The 22,238-nt window shown below is 44.6% G+C and overlaps 1 protein-coding gene across 1 annotated transcript in view; it reads right to left on the bottom strand.

Moving 5' to 3' along the window:
• LOC124613588 (ribosomal protein S6 kinase beta-1) overlaps window positions 1-22,238 on the bottom strand; it is a 164,861-nt gene that overhangs the window by 115,426 nt on the left and 27,197 nt on the right. Inside the window, exon 3 of the mRNA XM_047142306.1 lies at window positions 18,501-18,759. Coding sequence (XP_046998262.1) covers window positions 18,501-18,759 — 259 coding nt within the window. The remainder of the gene's footprint in view (window positions 1-18,500; window positions 18,760-22,238) is intronic.

Genomic DNA, 22,238 nt, shown 5'->3' with positions numbered 1-22,238 from the left:
GAGGACAAGCACTCCGCTTTTCTTGTACCTTCTGGTGCAGCTGCCTGGATTACTTTGTCCTTACTCTTTTTCCCTTGACATGTACATGTGAAAGTATGGGTGCTATTCGCGAATACAGGCACACTAGGCATCGTCTATGTCGAAGTGTCCGCCCTGGGAATGGGTTTCTGCACCATGGAGGAATATGAAGTGGCAAAGACAAGGGCTTTTGTGCCCTTATATTCTTTTTCGGCTTCGGCATAGGGGATCCACTTTGTCACTTATCTCCTGTATTTTGTGTCCTTCAGCAAAAACAGGGCAGTCTCGGCTCCAGAATAGGCAGCTCCCAAATCAGTTGATGCAGATCACTGGAGACAGACAGTCAGTCCCAGCGTCATGAGCAGCTTTCCCGCCGATCGCTTCACCTCCACAACACATGGTTATATGGCCGAAATGCTGGCATTTATAGCACTGGATATGGTTTGGAATGTAAGACCAAACATTAAGTCAAAGGAAGCTCGCTATAAGATGTTCAGGTAGTGTTGGAGAACTGAACGTGACAGTAAAAGTGGCAGTCTTTTCAGATGCTCCATTATTCCTGCATGTTTGTTGCTCTGCATCGACTATTCCCTGGGATGCCCCCCCCCCCCCCTCCCTCCCACATTCCATATAGTACTTCCTTAATTCCTCTGCCGTCTTCCTCCATCATCTTTGTCCATTCTTCCACCCACTTTCTCTGTAAGCCACTATCTTATTTGCTTCTTCTTCCTCTTTAAATATTCTTCTCTTGTTAATCTGGTCCCATTTCAGAACCACAAACTGAAGGCTTTGTTCTTCCTTCCCACTGCCTTCTTGACTAAGAACATTTCTAACAGCAATAAGATAAGAATGGGTTGACTAATGATTGAATCTGCCCCATGCCATGGATTTTGAATGCTGACCTCAAGAGAAGACTAATGGCTGTGGAAACGGATTATTTACAAAGGAGCACCAGAATATCACAAATCGAGAAGAAAACTAATTAAGAATTAGAATGAGGGAATGAAACAGTAGTAGTATTGAAATAAAATCATTAAAGGTTTATGGCCATTTGTTAATGCAAGATCATCGGCGGCCATAGTGAAGTTTTGCATGGAAACCACCTCACACATGTAAACACAGCAGTACACAACATGCTTTGAAAGACTATAATAATGAAATAATGGAACACTGATGTATGCATGGATGAAGCCCTGAACATATGGGCTTGGCACAAGGTAACAAGCAAAGTGTCGTTAATTGATTTTTGTATTAATTGATCCTGTCACGACGATGATGACAGAAACAAAAACAATGACGCAGAGAACATGAATGTAAAACTGACATGCAGAGGAAACAAATTCTTACGTGTTTAGTGGGTACTCCTCTGCAATAATACTGTTCCAGCAGTAAGGTACATCATCTCCTCATACATACAAAATTCTTCCTTCTGAAGCTCAAATTGACAAGTGGAAAGAGGCAACAAAAAAAGTATGGACATAATATTTACCATCAGCTGGAACACTCATCAAGTTTTGGGCATGGAATGAGTAGCACAAAAGTTCATAAAGGATTTGAATTTCAATCATTAGCTGAATGAACATGTCTCAAGAACTGATGAATAAACTGAATAACAATCCAGAACTGCTTAAATGGGTTGTGCTTTGTGCTGAAACATTACTGTATGGTTATGACATTTAAAATGAGATCCACATGTTCTCATGGAAACTTCCTGAACAACCAAGGCCATAAATGCTTGTTGCTTTTACTCACTAAGTTCACTGAATGTAACGGTGTAATGTATGTTACATCATTGTTATCAGTTAGTTCAGTTTGTAAGAGGTACTTGTGTGAAACTATTTGAGGAAAATACCTGAATTTGTGGCAAAAAACGTGTTTTCATTTTGTTTTGTTTTAGGGTGCAAAAACAACTGGGGTAATACGCGCCCACGTCAAAACTATAGAACACGGAAATAAAGGAGAGTTAAAAATTGTGTAAACGTCAATCCCAATTCACATACGAGAGTACAACTAAAAACAGGGGCATGGAGAAAGGGCTACTAAAGACGCCATACAGGAACAGACATCCAAAACCAAAAATAAAAATGGCCTTTGCCATATTGCTTTGACAGATAAAAAGTAAAACTGCAGTAGACAGCCCACGCGTCATTAGGTAAAACGGCCAAAAACCCAGATGGCAAACCCAAAAAGGAGCATCAATGGTTAAAAAATGGACATTCCGTCAAGAATGTGGTGGACAGTCAAAACTTGGGCACAATGTGTTCAAAGTGGTGGGGGAGCACCACTTATCAAATGACTATGGCTAAAAAGCCCATGCCCAATATGCAACCTAGTTAAAATGACCTCCTCCCGGTGGGAGGGCCAAGAGGAGGTCGTCCACACCGCTGGGAGAGGCTGAATCCCATGAACGGAGGACCTATGGCAATGCCAAATGGACACCACCTCCTGACAGACGGCAACACAGAGATCATTGGAAGGAATATAGGAACTAGCAGGCTGAGGTACGAGGACTGCAGCCTTGGCACCAGTCTTGTTTCCTGGCAGGCCGACTTTACCAGGAACCCACAAACTGCAAACTGGCTCCATCAAGAGTGAGCAACTGACAGTTTTCCTGCACCCACTGCACTAAGACATGGGCAGTGTATGGCGCACATAGACTTTGAAGGGCACTGAGAGAGTCTGAGCAGATGACACAATTGAAAAGCCAGTGACGCTGGATGTACTCCGTGGCCTGATACAGGGCAAAGAGATCGGCTATTAATACTGAGCAGTGTGCTGGAAGCTGATATCTAAAGATGTGGGAGGAGGAAGGAACACCCAACACCACCGTCAGTCTGAGAGCCATCAGTGTACACAAAGGTGCTATCACGAAATTACATGCGAAGGTCGTGAAACTGAAGGCGATAGAGCAAGGCTGGAGTAGTAACCTCAGGAAGCGAATGAAGGCCAAGGTGAACACAGGCCACCGTACGAAGCCAAGGTGTTGAAGAGTTCACACCCACCAGGAAAGTCGCAGGTAGTGTGAAGTTAAGCTGCTGAATCAAGCGCAGAAATCAGACTCCAGGGACGTAACAGAGAAGAGGGACACACCCCATACTGACGATCAAAGGAATCATGAAATAAGGAGGTATAGGATGGGTGGTCACACATGGCAGACAGACGGTATACATACCTGCTGAGGAGAAAGTCACGACGGCGGTAGGACAGTGGTGGTTCAGCAGCCTCAGCATACACTCTCAACCAAGCTAGCGTAAAAGGCGTCAGTGGCCAAACAAATGCCATGATGGTGGATAGTGTTGAGACAGCACAAGGGAGGTATTGACATGCAGACACACAAACAAAGCACCCGTAGTCGAGTTTCGAATGGACAAGGGACCGGTACAAACGGAGGAAGGTTGTTCAACTGGCACCCCCAGGAAGTTCCATTGAGGACACATAGGGCACTGAGGAACCACATACAGTGGGCTGCCAGGTAAGACTCATCAGAGGACCAAGAGTGTTTGCTATCAAGTACAAGCCCCAGGAATTTCGTAGTTTCAAAGAATGGAAGGGCAACAGGCCCAAGATGTAAAGATGGTGGGAGAAACCATTTACACCACCAGAAATTCATACAGACGGTTTTGTCAGTGGAAAAACAAAAGCCACTGTCAGTGCTCCAGGAGTGGAGACGATCAAGACATTGCTGAAGATGCCACTCTGTGAGTCAGATCAGTGGAGAACTGCAACAGATGGCAAAATCGTCAACAAAAAGGAAGCCGGAGATGCCTGCGGGAGACAGGCCATTATAGTGTTAATGGCAATAGCAAAGAGGACAATGCACAGGACGGAACCCTGAGGCACACTGTTCTCCTGGATAAGGTGTCTGACAAGGCAGAACCCACACACACCTTGAAAACTTGGTCTTTTAAAAATTCCTGAAGGAAACAGGACAGGCAGCCACAGAAGCCCCACATGTAAACAGTATGGAGGGTACCAGTTCTCCAGCAGGTGTCATAGGCCTTCTCCATATCGAAAAACACAACCACAATCTGGGACTTCAACAGAAAACCATTCACGACATGGGTGGACAAAGTAACGAGATGGTCAACTGCAGAATGCCGCACTCAAAATCCACACTGTGCAGTTGTTAGTAAATTGCGAGACTTGGGCCACCATACCAGCTGGGCACGAGTCATATGTTCCATCACCCTGCAAACACAACTGGTGAGAGAGATGGGGCGGTAGCTAGAAGGAAGGTTTTTGTCCTTATTGGGTTTAGGTATGGGTATGATGATGGCTTCACACCAACATCTTGGAAATATGCCCTTTGCCCCAGATGCAGTTGTCCATGTTAAGCAGAAAGTGCTTGTGTGCAAGAGAAAGATGCTGCAACAACTGAATGTGGACAGCGTCTGGCCCTGGGGTTGACGGAGGAGATAGAGAGGATCCAAAGAAGAGCGGCGCGTTTCGTCACAGGGTTATTTGGTTAAGCGTGATAGCGTTACGGAGATGTTTAGCAAACTCAAGTGGCAGACTCTGCAAGAGAGGCGCTCTGCATCGCGGTGTCGCTTGCTGTCCAGGTTTCGAGAGGGTGCGTTTCTGGATGAGGTATCGAATATATTGCTTCCCCCTACTTATACCTCCCGAGGAGATCACGAATGTAAAATTAGAGAGATTCGAGCGCGCACGGAGGCTTTCCGGCAGTCGTTCTTCCCGCGAACCATACGCGACTGGAACGGGAAAGGGAGGTAATGACAGTGGCACGTAAAGTGCCCTCCGCCACACACCGTTGGGTGGCTTGCGGAGTATAAATGTAGATGTAGATGTAGATGTAGATGATTGAAATGAACTGAGCATGATCTAGCTTGGTCATAGTAAAGGCGGCAGTGTGGCACTCATGATTCTGAGAAGAGAAGGGTATCACCTGAGCTGCCTCCACTTACTTCCGATGGAGGGAGGCAGCGTGATAGTGAGAAGAGCACGAATTTTCTCCAAAATGGCGGCCCAATGTGTTGGAGATACCAATAGGGTCCATGGTAACATTGTATACTAATGTCAGGCCGAAAATTGTCAAATGGATCTTGGCTCCAGAGAGCCATTGGAAGTTGGCCCACGCGGCAGAGAATGGTGTGGAACTGTTAAAAGAACTAGTGAATTAAATCCAACTAGTTTTTTGCTATCCCGAAGAAAGTGATGACACTTTGCACGCAGCTGTTTATAATGAATGCAGTTTGCCATCATAAGACAATGGTTAAAAATGAAGAAAGCACGTCTCTGTGCGCAATTTGCATCACAGCATGCCTCAGTCCACCAAGGGACCGGGACATGGCATGGTAAAGAGGCAGCAGTAAGGATAACATTTGTAAGATCTTCCACGTGTTCATTAAAACTAGGGAAATCCTGTTCTTCGAAGGTCACCAGAGAGGAGTAAAGCCACCTGTCTGCCTTAGTAAGCTGCCATTTGTGTCTGCACGAAGGTGTGGTAGGTGTCAGCAAACAGACAGTACATGGGAAATGATCGCTCGAGTAGGTGTCAGAAAGAACGGACAACTCAAGACGATGGACAAGCTGGGCAGTGCAGAAGTAAAAGCCAAATGGGATTAGGTGTGTGAGGAGTCAGAAAGTAATGTGGGTGCTCCAGTGTTAAGCCAGAAGAGGTTGAGTTGATAAAGAAGATCAACCAATAGAGCACCTCTCCGACAGGTTCTGGGAGAGCCCCACGGGGATGATGCGCCTTTAAGTCACCGAGTAGCAGGAATGGGTGAGGTAGCTGCCCAATGAGCTGAAGGGAGTCTGCCCCGGTGACACTGAATGAATGGTACAGAAGGAAAAAGTCAGGTGGGGAAAGAAAAGGTGAACTGCAACAGCTTGAAGATGGGTAGTCTGGGAGATGGGTTGACTATAAACGCCATCCCGTACGAGCAGTATGATACCCCATGAGATGGAATGCCAACCTCAGAGGAAAAGTCAAAACGAACCGAGAAGAAATGTGAAAGCTCAAAGTGGTTATGAGGACGCAATTTCGTTTTCGGAAGGCACAGTACAAGGGGGCACTGCAATGCTAAAAGCAGCTGTAAATCCTCTTTGTGGGACCGAATGCTGCAAATGTTCTTTTGGAGGAGAGTCATGATGAGGAAGAGATGAAGGGGTATCACTTCGGCGGCTGCCGAGTGACAGCCTGCGAAGAGTCACTGCTACGGGGCACAGAAGCAGGAGGAGCCTGCTCCACGAGGTCCACAGAAGCATCAACTTGCTTGTGCTGTCAGTCTGTGGAGTCCAATGCAGAAAAATGGTTGGTGGTGTGCACCGATGACCTGCAGGCCGGACAGGCTAAGGTATCACGTGGCGACACCGTCGAAGAGGATCTTCAAGTCGCTGAAGGAGAAGACTGTTTGCCTTTGGTGTTGGTTGGCTGGAGGGCCATGGGAAGTCTTCATGGGAGTAACTCCTTCTGTCCTTTCGGGCCTACCAGTTGTGTAGCTGGAGGTGAGAGTTTGATGGCTTGCTGCACTGCTGGAGGGGGGGATGGCGATGCTACCTTGACACTGGGTGATTTCACAACCTCGGAGCTGCATGGCCATGTCCTTCATGGAGCGAGAGGTAACAAGAACAGAACAATAGGTGCCAGACGAGAGAACATGGGTTTGCGACTAGCCAGTATCTTGCGAGCTACTTGGGTAAGGCACTTTTTCGTTTACCCGGATCTCTTGGACAGCCCGCACATTAAGATACACAATCCCAAGAGGCGGTGGCATGGCTGCCATTGCAGTTGATACAGTGGGGACAGGAGGTGGACAATCTTCCATGTGTGAATCCCTACCACAGGTTACACATTTGTCTGTGTGTTGACAAGACGTTCTAGTGTGGTTGAATCGATGACACTGGTAGCAGCGCATTGGGTTCAGAATGTTTAGTCAGATTGTGAGAATTTTATAGCCTGCTTTGATCTTGGATGGAAGCTCCACTCTATCAAAACTGAAAAAAAAGTGTATGTGAGCAGTAAGAAGGAATCTACCTTTTCCATCACACGATGGATGGCAATGATACACTGATCAGAGAAGTAAGATTGGATTCTAACCTTGGTCAGACCATCGAGCAGCCTAGTGTAAATAACGCCACCGGAAGAATTCAGAGTTCTATGGGCCTACACACGAATAGGGTAGACATGGAGAAGCAAAGTGGCCACTTTGTCTCGTTTCCATCAGTCATACACCCAAGAGCTACGAGGCTATGTACTCCACAAAAAGGACGACCTGAGTGGAGAGAGAGCTAGAGGAGGTGTAGATTTTTTCATCAATATCGACTACCATTCCTCGCATCTCTTGTGACGACTTTACAATCAGTTGCTGTTTCAGTGCACGTGTGTCACCTGTTGACAATATGTTCCCTTTACTTGCCTCCACATGATGCACTTGATGAAGAGGCCCTAACTGACCTTATTACACAGCTCCCACGTCCCTTCATCATCTGTGGTGATGTTAAAGCACACAATGCGCTTTGGGGTTCTGCAACTGCCTGCCTCAGGGGTAGAGTAATTTGAGATGCTTCTCGTGTCATCATGTGCATACTTGCTACATGCGGGACAGAGCACTCACTTCTGCACGACAACTGGATTATTTTCTGGCATTAATATCTCGCTTTGCTCTCCAGTGCTTGCTGACATTGCTCAATGGGAAGCGGTCAGTTACTTGCATGGAAGTGATCATGACCCGATCTGGATTCATCTGCCAGATGGGGTGGAACCCGAAAGAAACTGCTGCAATGGGTGGCTCATCACCAGAATGAGCCACCACACTACTGTAGCATCCATTCCAAACTCTACGTGGCAAAAGAAGAGGCAAGCTGTCCCTTTGTGGAATGCCGAATGCCACTCAGAAATCAGGACCAGGCATGCGGCTCTGCGTATGTTCAAGTGTCGGCCAACTGCAGAGAATCTTGCAGCCTTTGGGTGGTGAGGGCAAATTGTTGCCCAATTATTCGAAATAGCAAGAAGAGGTCGTGGCAACAGTTCCTGAATACCACTAATTGCTCCATCAAAAGGTCTGTTGTGTGGGATACCATCAGGAGAATTTCTGGGAGAAGAGGCACGTGCCCCATGGCTGCTGTAATGGGGAATGGCACTCTCCAAATCAACCTGCGAGGCATTGCCCAGATTATGGTGGCATACTTTGCCAAAATTACTGCAACAGCCAGGCAGGATACAGGTTTCCAGAGCCATAAGGCGGTTGCTGAGACATGCAGTTTGGACGTCCAGTCCACCTCTGATGAAGATTGTAACTGTCCATTTTCTGTGTGGGAGCTGGATTCTGCACTGTCTGCAGCTCGTGACACATCCCCTGGGGAAAGACCGTACATGCCCAAGTAGTTAACATACTGTTGCCCTCACTAGCTGCATGGGGAAGACCTTTGAGTGCATGGCCAACTGCCACCTTGTCTGGATCTTAGAATCCAGGCAACTCCTTAGTTGCTTTCAGTGTGGATTCAGGAGGTATCGCTCCACCTTTGATAACCGTGCCCCCATGGAGGTGACTATACAACAGGCTATCCTACGCCGGCATCACCTCCTAGGTATATTTTTTGACATCAAGAAGGTTTACGATACTACTTGGAGGCATCTTATCCTGGAGCACCTTCACAAATGGGGTTTTCATGGTTGTCTTCCCATTTTTAGTCAGTCCTTCCTCTGGCCACAATATTTTAGATACCGAGTCGGTGATGCTCTGTCTGACTGCTTTGAGCAGGGGAACAGTGTCCATCAAGGTAGCGTTTTAAGTGTGACTGTCTTTGCCAAAGCTATTAATAGCATTTCATCCATAGTGAAAAGTCCTCTCCAACGTTTCTTTTTTGTGAATGACTTCTCTGTATTTTGCTCTTCTTCGAGCCTCGCAACGACAACATGTCAGTTGCAACTAACTCTGTGACGTTTGGACGAATGGGCGCAGAAGAGTAGTTTTAAGTTTTCCACCGAGAAGTCTGTGTGCGTTCTTTTTAACCATTCCCATTCCATTCTCAATTTTCCTGAGTTGAGAATGAGGGACACTGTCCTTACTTTAAAGACACAGTGAGTTTTCTGGGCCTCATATTCGACTCTAAGCTTACGTGGTTACCATATCTTAAGGACCTGAAAAAATGGTCACTTAAAGCTTTAAGTATTTTAAAGTGTCTTAGCCACAGTACACGGGGAGCAGACAGGACTTATCTGCTCCAGTTTTACAGGGCATCAGTGTGATCCCGGCTCGATTATGGTTGCACGGTGAATGGGTCTGCGAGACCCTCTTATTTAAAGATGTTGGACATGGTGTGAGCCACTAGCTACCCATCCCCAACCCCTCCTCCTGCTTCCCACCTTTCTCTGCCTGTATCCACTCTACACCACCTCACCTGACACAACCTTCACCCCAGTCCACTTACTACCCCCCTTCCTCCTCCCCCCCCCCCCCTTCCCCATCCACTAAGGCTCACAGTTTTTTCAAGAGTTTGTGTATGGTGCACAAGAGGCACTGGACTATTGTGCAGCATTCTTCCGGTTGGTAATGGATCATTAAATGCAGCTTCTTATGATTCTGTGGCTTCACTTCCTTGGCTACACCCTGGTAGTAGGACCAGGCTCTCCAGTTTGGGGTGAAACACATTCCCCGCTTGCTGGTCTGCCCTCAGACAGATGGATCATGTTCACTGCCTCAAAGCCATTATTTTCTGTAGAAAATATCGAACTCGTGTTTGGCAAAGTGGAGTCTCTCAATAAGATGTGGTTGGGCTCCCTGTTTATCAAAACTACTACTGCCACCCAATCTACATCTACATCTACATTTATACTTCGCAAGCCACCCAACGGCCTGTGGCAGAGGGCACTTTACGTGCCACTGTCATTACCTCCCTTTTCTGTTCCAGTCGCGTATGGTTCGCGGGAAGAAAGACTGTCTGAAAGCCTCTGTGCGCGCTCGAATCTCTCTAATTTTACATTCGTGATCTCCTTGGGAGGTATAAGTAGGGGAAGCAATATATTTGATACCTCATCCAGAAACGCACCCTCTCAAAACCTGGCGAGCAAGCTACACCGCGATGCAGAGCGCCTCTCTTGCAGAGTCTGCCACTTGAGTTTGCTAAACATCTCCGTAACGCTATCACGGTTACCAAATAACCCTGTGACGAAATGCGCCGCTCTTCTTTGGATCTTCTCTATCTCTTCCGTCAACCTGATCTGGTACAGATCCCACACTGATGAGCAATACTCAAGTATAGGTCGAACGAGTGTTAAGTAAGCCACCTCCTTTGTTGATGGACTACATTTTCTAAGGACTCTCCCAATGAATCTCAACCTGGTACCCGCCTTACCAACAATCAATTTTATATGATCATTCCACTTCAAATCGTTCCGCACGCATACTCCCAAATATTTTACAGAAGTAACTGCTACCAGTGTTTGTTCCACTATCATGTAATCATACAATAAAGGATCCTTCTTTCTATGTATTTGCAATACATTACATTTGTCTGTGTTAAGGGTCAGTTGCCACTCCCTGCACCAAGTGCCTATCCGCTGCAGATCTTCCTGCACTTCGCTACAATTTTCTAATGCTGCAACTTCTCTGTATACTACAGCATCATCCGCGAAAAGCCCTTTGTGTTGGTGCTCATCTTCGCAATGTCCTGGTGTCCATTACTCCTCACTAGTCTTCAAATATGGTTCAGGAAGTCAGTTTCACAGGGACCTCATCCTTCAAAATGATGAGGAACTCTAGGTCAGTCTGGAATGAAGGGGCGTTTAATTTTGTCTGTCTTGTGCAGAAAGGTCGTAAGGACTATCACACCAATACTGGCACATTTTTTCTGGTATGTGGGGGAGATGTTCTCCCATAGAAGGTCAAGATTATGTATTATCGATGTGACATGAAGCCTCATGTCCTGCCACCCTGAGGTGCTTATGGTCTTGTGTTTTGGGCATGTGTCTTCCCTCTGTTCAGTGGGCCCTCTGTGTGGACACCCACTCCATGAGGAGAGCCTGTGTGTCTGCAGCCCGTGTGTGTTAATTGTCACAACCATTACTCTCCCCACTCACCATATTGCCCAGTTTATCAGAAGTAAAAGAAGGTGCAGGAGCATAAGTCCCTTGATCATTTATCCTACACTGAGGCTCATCAGAAATATGACATCTAACTTTGCATCTGTCAAGTCCCTTCCCCCCTCTTCTTTCCTCCTTATCTGGTCCTGTTCTCCTCTCCTCTTCCTCTCCCCAGTGGTTCCCGCACTTGCTTCTGGGTGCTGCTTCCCCTCCCTGGCTGCAGAAGTGTACCTCTTCTTCAGCCCCTGCCGGTTATGAGGCTCCCCTCTGGGACCGCTGTTCCTAATGTTTCTCAGGCTGGAGGCCTTATGCCATAACTTGGCTACGGGACCTACAGTCCATGCCCCCGAAGGTCGCCGATGTTCTTTCGGTGCGTGATCTTGCAGAAGTCAGCTCCTCTCCGAGCCCTGCCCTCCCGGACCTATGGAGGAGGAGGACAAGGAGGAGGAGGAGGAGGAGGAGGACAACAAATGTAAGTCCCAGAACAAGGTCCCCTGGTGCCCTGAGTCAGACCTTTATACATATAAACAAAGATGATGTGACTTACCAAACGAAAGCGCTGGCAGGTCGATAGACACACAAACATCACACAAAATTCAAGCTTTCGCAACCAACGGTTGCTTCGTCAGGAAAGAGGGAAGGAGAGGGAAAGATGAAAGGCAGTCCGTTCGCATGAATGGACACAGGCAGACAGTGTTTGTTGGTAATGAGGATCACCCTGCGGCTAAACATGCCTTGGTGCACGGCCAGCACATCTTGGCACAGTGTTACACCGTCCGGGTTATCTGGATACTTCCCACTAACGCCAATCTATCCGAACTCCGGAGATGGGAACTTGCCCTTCAATATATCCTCTCTTCTCGTTATCCACCAGGCCTCAATCTCCGCTAATTTCAAGTTGCCGCCACTCATACCTCACCTGTCATTCAACATCATCTTTGCCTCTGCACTTCCGCCTCGACTTACATCTCTGCCCAAACTCTTTGCCTTTGAATATGTCTGCTTGTGTCTGTATATGTGTGGATGGATATGTGTGTGTGTGCGAGTGTATACCCATCCTTTTTTCCCCCTAAGGTAAGTCTTTCCGCTCCCAGGATTGGAATGACTCCTTACCCCCTCCCTTAAAACCCACATCCTTTCGTATTTCCCTCTCCTTCCCTCTTTCCTGATGAAGCAACTGTTGGTTGCGAAAGCTTGAATTTTGTGTGATGTTTGTGTTTGTTTGTGTGTCTATCAACCTGCCAGCGATTTCGTTTGGTAAGTCACATCATCTTTGTCTTTAGATATATTTTTCCCACGTGGAATGTTTCCCTCTATTTTATATGCACGCCTGACCTATTCAGGGGGACTCTAGATTTCTCCACCCGATTGCGGAGGTAGAGAACCGTGCACCCCAGATCTCTGCAGAATCGTCTGAACCTCTGGTTTAAGTCTTCCACTCGGCTCCAAACCAGAGGACCGTGATCGGTTCTGGGAAAAATACCAGAAATAGTTAGCTCAGATTCCACCCTGTGAGCGAGGCTTTCAGTCTTCACCAACTCCGCCAACCGCCTGTATGAACTGGGGATGACCTCTGAACCCAGACGGCAGGAGTAATTGGTTCCGACATCAGCAACAATTTGCAGTCAGGTGCACCCAGTGCTCTCTATTGCTGGCGGCAGGGCCTTCTCCACATCTCGGATGAGACTCCCTGGCAAGCAAACAGACTGAACACTGGCCTTCTTCCTCTTTATGGGCAGTGCTTTTTTTTTTTTTTGTGTAGTCAGGAGCTCCTCATTGACCAATTTCTTGTGGACGAGAACCTTTGCCTTCTTAATGATGGTTTCTCTATTCATTTTAGTGCTGCATGTAGCACTCTCTCTACCATTGGTCTTTCACTCACTTCTCCTTGTTCCTTCCTTACATTGGTTACCACATGCTGACCTGTGCAATAGTGGCCACTTCCCATTATTCCTTTTGTTCCCTTCCCACCTCTAATGGCTGGTTACTCCACGGGGTTTTCCATTATGCCGATTGACCTCTGTATTCCTCGCAGATTTTGTTTGCACTTTCTTTGTAAGGTTGTATTGATGAAGTCATTCGTGACACGTCCGATAAGATAATTTGCGCTGCTTACATTGGCATTCCCCACCCGATGGGTTCCGTCGGCCGTCAACCAGTTCCACAATGGAGCTTGGCCATCGCCACCATTGTCCACGACGGTCGTCAAATCTTGCAACATCTTAAGCAGCACCCATCCTCCACCGGGCTTATTATCTTTAAATGACTTCACGCCAAAGCTCATTACTTATCAAAACAGAGCAAGCAGATGCGTTGGGAATGCTTGGTCTCCTCCCAGGTTCTTCTGCACCTTCAGCACACTCCAATGTTGTCAGCGGCACTCTTCTGTTCTGGGTGTTGCCCTTCCAGGTGGCCTTCGTACAGATCCATCAGTTCTTGTGGAACGCCTCATGACTTATTTTTGGATAGTATTGTCATCAGTCTCCTATCCAGCTGCCTTTTTCATCTGGAAACAGCGAGCTGAAGCTTCCTACTAATTTTTTACCCCTTGTCAGGCAGAAAACTACAATGAGTCTTTCACTGAATGGGAACTTCTTCAGCACCTCTCTTCTTCTCACGATTCAGCCCCTGGCTGTGAGTCCATCCATAACCAATTGCTTCAACACCTCAGTGCTCCACAACGACAATATTTCCTCCAAGGCATTTTCCCCTCACAATGGAGAGAGAATATTGTGGTTCCTGTCCTTAAGCTCAGCAATAATACATTGTCCTTTAATAGTTACTGGCCTACCAGTTGGACCGTTGTCCCCTGCAAGTTACTTGAGTGGATGGTGACTTCTCGGCTCAGTTGGGTCCTTGAATTTCAGGACCTTTTCTCCCTTTACTGGAGAAGCTTTTGGGAGGGAGGATCTCTCGTTGTCATCCACTTCACTTCGATTGGAAGCTGCAGTTCGGCACGCCGTTTCTCAGCACTGCCATCTTGTTGCAGTTTTCTTTTATCTTCATAAGGCCTATGACACAGCTTGGCACCACCACATCCTGCTTAAACTCTATGAGTGGTGTCTCCCCCCCACCCCTTCCCCCCCTCCCTTCTCCTGATTTTTATTGGCCAGTTCATGTCCAACTGGTCATTCAGAGTTTGGGATGGCACTGTTGTGAGCTCTGAGCAGACCCACGAGAATGAAGTTACACAGGGCTTTGTATTAGCCGTCCTCCTTTACCTCATTGCTATTAATGTCCTTGTGGCCTTAGCCAGACCATTGGTCATTCCTGGATGATTTTCTGTATTTGGTGTATCTCCCAATCGGTGGCCTCTGCAGTGGCTCACAGGGAGGCAGGAGTGCAGGCTAGGAATTTCAGAAGACAGAGGTGGCAGGTGCATAAGCTAGGCATGTAGCACATGGGTAAGGTGCGGCTTATGAAGATGACATGGATACATGGGTTGAGGTATGGGATCAGTGGGTTAGCAGAGATTGAGCCCAAAAGGATAATCAAGTGGAGTAACAGAACAATATCCTTCAGCAGCACTTTGATTATTTATAAGAAGGCCCGTAAATGAGGGGTACCCTATCCAAGATCGTTCTCATGCCTCCTGAAGAGGTATCTCATCATTCACCCAACCTACACAACATCCTAGTCCATCACTAAGCCATTCTCATCCCAATCCCTTGCCACATATCACCGTGGAAGATTCATGTGCCAGACCTGCCTGATTCACCAACCCAATACATTCTACTCCAGTTCTAGCAAAGGCTCATCCTACCCCATCATCAGAGACAGCCATATCATAACAACCCTGCTGGAAATGCTTGAGTTCTCCTCAGTGGCATATGCACATGGGAGGGGAGAGGAGGGGGGACGGGAGGAGGTGGGGAGCAAGCGGGTCGCGCACCCACCCCTTGTGGGGCTCCCCACATTGCCCCCCTTGCCACCCAGCCCGCATGCTATTCGTTCGTTTCTTTCATCAGTCAGCTCAACTTAATCGAGTTATCAAGTGTATTACAAGTTAGGTATGGGACATTATTGATGCGTATATGTCCAGTAATAGTGACTTTCGAGAAGAGTCCTAAAAATGAATTGTTACTATACAGGCTCTCCTTCGAACGCACTAGAAAGGAACGGAATCGACAATAAAAGTTCCACACACCAATTGCCAGACGACATCCTCATTGGAAACTCACCCTTATATTATACATCATAAGGTACATATTGGCTTGTCGCTTTCACGGTAGGTATTTGTTCACACTCCATAGAAGTCTGGAAGTGAACATTCTGGTAGCCAATGTTCTCTAAACAACTGAGCCACATATATAAGGAAAGCAGAGTCGCTGTCAGGTAGTCAGTTTGAAAGCTACAATTGTCGAGATAACTTTGAAGTGATAAAAAGTGAACAACTGTGATTATTGGCTATTACCATGGACTTCAGTCAATGTTGTAACTAGTGAGGTTAGAAATATGTGGATTGTGACTGTGTGTGTTTTAGTGCTAAGTGTACTAGTGTTGCATTTTTCAGTGTGAATAAAGTGTTTATTTTAGAATAATTTGAATCTAATTTACCTACGCCATAACAATATAGTAAAATGAATCATTGTGTGTAATAAGAAGAAAAGTAGAAACATCTGAGGATACTGGACACCATTCACCCACAAAAACACCACCAGATGTACAGGCAGAGCCCAGCACTTTGTCGAAACTTCCACAACAAAGTTCATCGACTGATTCCTTTCATCCCACGGATACTGGCAATTATTTGGATATATTAGCATCAGGAAATACTAGTGATGATATAAAACACAAGCTTCTCAACAGCCCCAAGGAAACCTGAAAAAGGTTATAGCTTTCCTACTTCCGAGCACAACAAGATGGTACGGGTTGAATGTTCTTACAAGGTAATTGGGACTTCATTGCATTAACTGTTCTATTTTTGTGAATAATAAAATGGTTCGAGCAAAGAAATCCGTTACTGCCAAGAAACTAGTGACTGGTCCACTAACAAAATGCGCCAAACTTACTGGTAAATATGGTGATCTTGAGACCCATTCTCAGCTCAAATACCTCGTTGAAGCATCAACAGATGCAAAATTATTATTGGTGACATGAGACAACAGTGAACTTTAGGACATAAATCAACTGAAAGATGGAGAATGGAAAGCATTAGGGAAAACAGAGACCTATAATAAAAACCATCATATTTCATGGAAAGTAAAATACTTCTCTGTGGGGGCATAGAGATGATGGGAGTCTATTAGTCTACATGAAAATGATCATGAAAGTATAGTGAGTAACGAGGAAAGCTTTAGAGCTCTTCTAAGATTTAAAATTGACGCTGGAGACTTGCAACTAAAACATCACCTTGAGACCACTAAAGCGAATGCCACTTATATAAGTGAAACAATGTGTAAAGAACTTATTTCATGCTATGAAACAGTGATGTCATCAAGAATATTGGAGGAAATTAAAGATTCTCATTATTACAGCATAATCTTCAAGGAGACTACGGACATAGTGCTAAATGAGTTTAGCTGTAAGAGATGTTGATGGTGACAGCAAATTACACGACAGATTTTTGGGTTTCATTGACAACCATTAAGACAATGGCTGTAGTAGAAACATTGACGATGAACCTCGAGAGAGTCAAGACGAAGAGCATAGCATTACTGGTAAAGTACTAGGTACTATGATTCTAAGGAGAATGGAAAGCCTTTCTCTGTCACTGGAGAACTCTGTGAGTACAGGCTGTGATGTTAATAAGTCAGTTAATATGTCAGGATTGACAGGAGCTGTGGCTACAATAAAAAAGAAAGCTACCAATGCATAAGTAGCACCGTGTCGAAGTCATCAGCTCAACCTCACTGTCTCTCATAGTGCAAAGTTACAAGTGCAAGAAACTCACTTGGTACTATTGAAGTAGTAGTGCCGTTCTTTACAGCGTCTAGCAAGTGGTTCGTAACAATGAAGCGTCACCTAAAACATTCGCTTCCGCCACATTGTCAAACAAGGTAGGTTGAGTGAAATGATGGTGTTATTGTGAGTTTATCATTGCTCTCTTCACACTGAGTGATATTATGAGCATAATATATCCAGTCATCAAAATCTTACAAGACCCTAGCTTGGACATCGGAATGGCAAAAGCGAAATTAAATTCGACACTCAAGGTGTACGACAGCACGAGAGCTAATGCTGATAGCTCTTTGTTCGTACTGTTGAAGAGATGAAAGGATTTATGGAAGAGTCAGATGTCTAGATAAGTGTTCCTCGTCTTACCGGCAGACAAATACACAGGGGAAACTGCAATCATAATGATGATGCTATTACATATTGGAAAAGAACTGTTTTTATTCCAACACAGGACCACGTTATGACGGATGTGAGAGAACGTTTTGCTGAAGAAAATACAATATTTATCATTTCAAATTCAACGTACTTTTGCCCTCACAACTACTGAAACATGATAATGATCTGGAACATAAACTGAATCAGTGCTTAACTGAACTACTGTTCTCTGATGAAAAATCACTCTTTGTGATTAAAAAAGAGACTAATAGGAGAGATTCTTTAACACAAGCAAACAAGCATAAACACCCTTAATGATCATGATTCTGTTATGCAAGCATTTCTGTTTGTCCTAGCTCTAACTCTCCTACTTCGCACGTCGTACAAAATATTCGCTTGTCTGCATGCATCTATTACCACAGTAGAAAGAAGTTTTTCAACAATGCGGCGTACAAAGACATGGCTTAGGTCGACAATGAAGGAGGCTCGACATAATGGCTTAGCTCTGTTGAACACTCGCCCTGACATTGATTGTCCAATAGAAGATTTAATTAACCAATTTGTCAGGAGGAATAGACACACAGAATTTATCATTTAAGGAAGAGGATCACAATTTTAACTCTTTTTATATCATAAGATGGCATTGTCTTCTATATGTGAATAATCAGTTTAAATAAAGCTTTCTTAAAGTTTGCATGTGACTTGATAATTTTTTATTACGGTAAAAGTAAAGGTAGCGCAAGATATCTTTAGTGCCCCCTCCTATAAGTTTTTCTGTATCCGCCACTGTTTCTCCTATGCCCCTCGTTTTTTCTCTGCCTGCCCTCCTTCCAAACACAAACAGATCCCCTTATTTTAACGTAGCTATGATAAAAATCTTGTCTACATTTGTTTGTCTGTACTTACCAAACCACATGACAAAACTGCCTCACTCTAAACTTAACCACATTCTTTTTCACTGCAAAAATCAACTCATGACCATACTAAATAATCTTTTTTCACATTATTTTCTTTTTATTGCAATTAAACAGAAGCTACCAGTAAATTTAATGATTAAAACAACTTTCTTCAACTTTATTTTGGAACAGTTTTCAAAAAGCAAACACACATTCTACCACTCTGATTGAAGGAATGAATCTTTTATACTCAATTTTATTTTCACTGGTACCTTCACAGCTTCCAGTATATTTCTCTCAGCCTTTGTATGTGCAGTGTCTTTTTGGTTTCGGACAATAGAAGCTTTCCGCAACACTTTCATGGCAAATATGGTACCAGCATCTTTGCCTGTCACCTTCCGAACCTGAAACACTTTACCATAACCACCTTTACCAAGCACTTTTCGAAGCTCAAAGTCTTGTGGACCAGTCTTCTCACTACCGGGATTAACATTCTGTTCTGAAAGCTGCACAGTCTCTACACCTTCAGACCTACAGTGAAAAAAAAAAAAAAGAAAATTACATAAACTAGATAGCATGATTTATTATTTTTATAATTTTAATTAATTACTGCAATACATTACATATGAAATAACTAACTATAAATAACACATTGCAGTAAGAGTGCTTGCAGGAATGTAGCTTCCGCTTTATTAGAAAGCTATATACAAGAGGTACTCACAAAGCTTTAGTTATAAATTCAAATAAGTAATGTTAAGCAATTAAATTTTTATTTTTTTTGCAGGCACATGTTTGCAGACCTGGTTCACACTGAAATCCCTGTACAGGAGTACCGTAGCATGCTGCAAGAGAAGTCAAAACAAATGTTGCAGCCCATCCCTGCTCTATCAACGGGGGCCACGACATTTGTTTTGGGTTCTCTTGCAGTGTGCTATGGTACTGTGGTGCACGGATTTCAGTGTGAACCACTTCTACAAACAAACCAATTTGTTACATACTTAATTTTCTTGTGATGATAACTGAAACCATTTGACTACTCTTCATGGTAAATATGTAATGGTGCTGTAACTATAAACAAAACAGATATTTTTCTGGGACTAAGTGTGTATATACAGGGTGCACATAAAGTCCGAGAACACTTTCAATTATTTATTGCACAAGAACTACACATTGTACAGCATCATACATATGTCATTTTAAAGAGAAACCCTGAAAGGTTTTTTTTCTTTTTTTCTTCATGTATACTGCCACAGCGTAGTTAGGTAATTTGCCAATAGTCAGCTCCTTGTGAATGTCTCTCATCTGCACTCCACATACACTTCACTCACACTGGGATGTCCTCCTCTCTTTGCAGGGCACAAGCAACCCATCTTAATGAATTTGTTGTGCCAGTGGTAAATGGCCTTCCTTGTTGGTGGCTTCTTACCGTACTTGGTTCTAAACATCCATTGAATAGCTGGAGCACACTTGTTTTTGTTGAACTCCAACACACAGAAAGCTCGCTCCGCACCTGAACTCGCTGTGTTTGCGTCTAGCGTTGACTATCGGCAAATTACCAAACTATGCTGTGGCAGTATATATGACAAAAAAACTTTCAGGGTTTCTCTTCAAAATGACATATGTATGATATGTGTACAATGTTTGGTTCTTGTGCAATAAATAATTGAAAGTGTTCCCTGACTTAATTTACACCCTGTGTGTGTGTGTGTGTGTGTGTGTGTGTGTGTGTGTGTGTGTGTGTGTGTGTGTGTGTGTGCGCGCGCCCCCACCATATTTCTATGCACCAGGAATTGCATGGCGATGATTTTGAATGTCATACAAATTTTTGCCACTGGGCACAAAATAAATTACGAGGCGATAATAGGCTCGCTCTGACTGGGCTAAGTATCTCACAAAATTAGTGTCATGCAACAAAACGGGGAGAAAAAGACGGCGTTACGGATGGTGCTGCCATAGGTCAAATTGACAGAAATTGCATTTTAAAATAGGTACCCCCCATTTTTATTACATATTCATACAGTACGTAAATAAAGAGGAATGTTTGATTTGGAACATTTGTTTCACTTTATAATGGACGGCACTGTAATATTCTCACAAATGTAGCAACGTACCCAATAGCACTGTGTGCAATGCATTACTTAAATTAGGTATGATAATATGCTTGTCCAGTCATAATAATTATGCGGAAGGCACGCAACCAAGAACTGCAACAAATGAATATGCCCAAATAAGTGTTTTAGCTGCAGTTTAGACTAATCTGCACATCAGTAGCAGACAAATTGAGTGGGATCAGGAATTTCAAAAACCATCAGTTTTGAGAATTCTACATCATACATTTCGCCCTTACCATATTTCTATGCACCAGGAATTGCATGGCGATGATTTTGAATGTCATATAAATTTTTGCCACTGGGCACAAAATAAATTACGAGGCGATAATAGGTTTTTCTTCTTCAAGGGTTCTATTTAGTGACAAAGCATCATTCACAAATAGAGGCAACGTAAACTGGCATAATATGCAATATTAGGCAAACAGAAAATTCATGACGGCTGCAACAAGTGGAACATTAGCGAACCTGGTGGGTTAATGTATGCTGTGGAATTATGGGAGGATATCTAATTGGACCTTATTTTAACAATGGCAATCTGAACGGTGCAATGTATGCCAATTTCTTAATTAATATTTTACTGATTCTACAACAAGATGTTTCACTTCATGACAGAATGGTGATGTACGTTCAACATGATGGATGGCTGGCACATAGCATGCGTGCAGTTGAAGCACTATTAAATAAAACATTTAATGACAAGTGGATTGGTCGTAGATGCACCATTCTATGGCCTGCACGTTCACCGGACCTTACATCTCTGAACTTCTTTCTTTGGGGAAAATTGAAAGATATTTGTTATCGTGATCCACCGACAACGCCTGAAAACATGCATCAGCGCATTGTCAATGCACATGCGACAAATGCTCAAGAAGATCTACTCACTGTTGAAAGGAATTTCATTACACATATTGCCAAATGCATTGAAGCTGGAGGACATCAATTTGAGCATTTATTACATTAAAGAGGTTATTATGGTTGTTCATGCAGTAACAGCATGCGTTCCCATAATTTATGATAAGGTCAAAAAAGTAAATGTACCACATTAGAACAACAGAAATAAAGTCCAAACATAACAACCTTTTGTGTTTTAATTTAAAAAACCACACTGTTACCAAGTGTTCATCCAAATGGGTGTTGCAAAAGTGTTGCCAGTGCAGGATCCTATGCACGAACTGACCTCTCGATTATTTCCCATTATTATTCAATGGGATTCTTGTCAGGCGATCTGGATGGTCAAATCAATTCACTCTAATCGTCTTCCCACGAGACCAAGATCGGGGTCCACGCAAACGTCGCTGAATGACAACACTTGGCGAGAGCAGAAACAGCATTTTGAACCAAAGGGTCCCGAGATAAACACTGGTCGAGTGCTTGCAATCCACACAGGGAGTCACTGCAGATGACAAATGACTCCCCAGGGCAGGAGGGTAGGTGAGCGAGTGCACGATTAAGAGTAACCAGCTCCGCAGTGAAAACACTGCTCCCACAAGGCAGGGAATGCCGCTCAACGTAGTCGCCGTGGATGAAAGCAAACCCAGTGCATCCGTTAACCACAGAACCATCGGTGTAGACTACATCTGCACCACGAAATGAGGCAAGAACAGCCATGATTTGTTGACGAAGGCTGGCAGGTGGAACGGAGGACTTGGAGTCGCAGGACAAATCCAAGCAAAGCCACAAGCAAGGGAGGGACCAAGGAGGGGTAGAAGAAGACCGGAAGGATGGTGGAAAGGGAAAGGACTCGAGTGACGAGAAAAGGGAACAAACACAGACCGCGATTGGAAGACCCGACCTAGGCTGCCGTCGCGGGGAGGGTAGTGCAGAAGATGGAAAAAGGAGCCTGCGGTTTGGGTGGTCGGGTGAAGCATGGACGCGGGCGATGTATGACGCAAGCAACTG

This window comes from Schistocerca americana, chromosome 1 (assembly GCF_021461395.2).
Source record: "Schistocerca americana isolate TAMUIC-IGC-003095 chromosome 1, iqSchAmer2.1, whole genome shotgun sequence".
NCBI classification, from domain to species: Eukaryota; Metazoa; Arthropoda; class Insecta; order Orthoptera; family Acrididae; genus Schistocerca; species Schistocerca americana.
The sequence above is the reverse complement of the archived record's forward strand: the minus strand, read 5'-3'. Positions and strand labels throughout refer to the sequence as shown.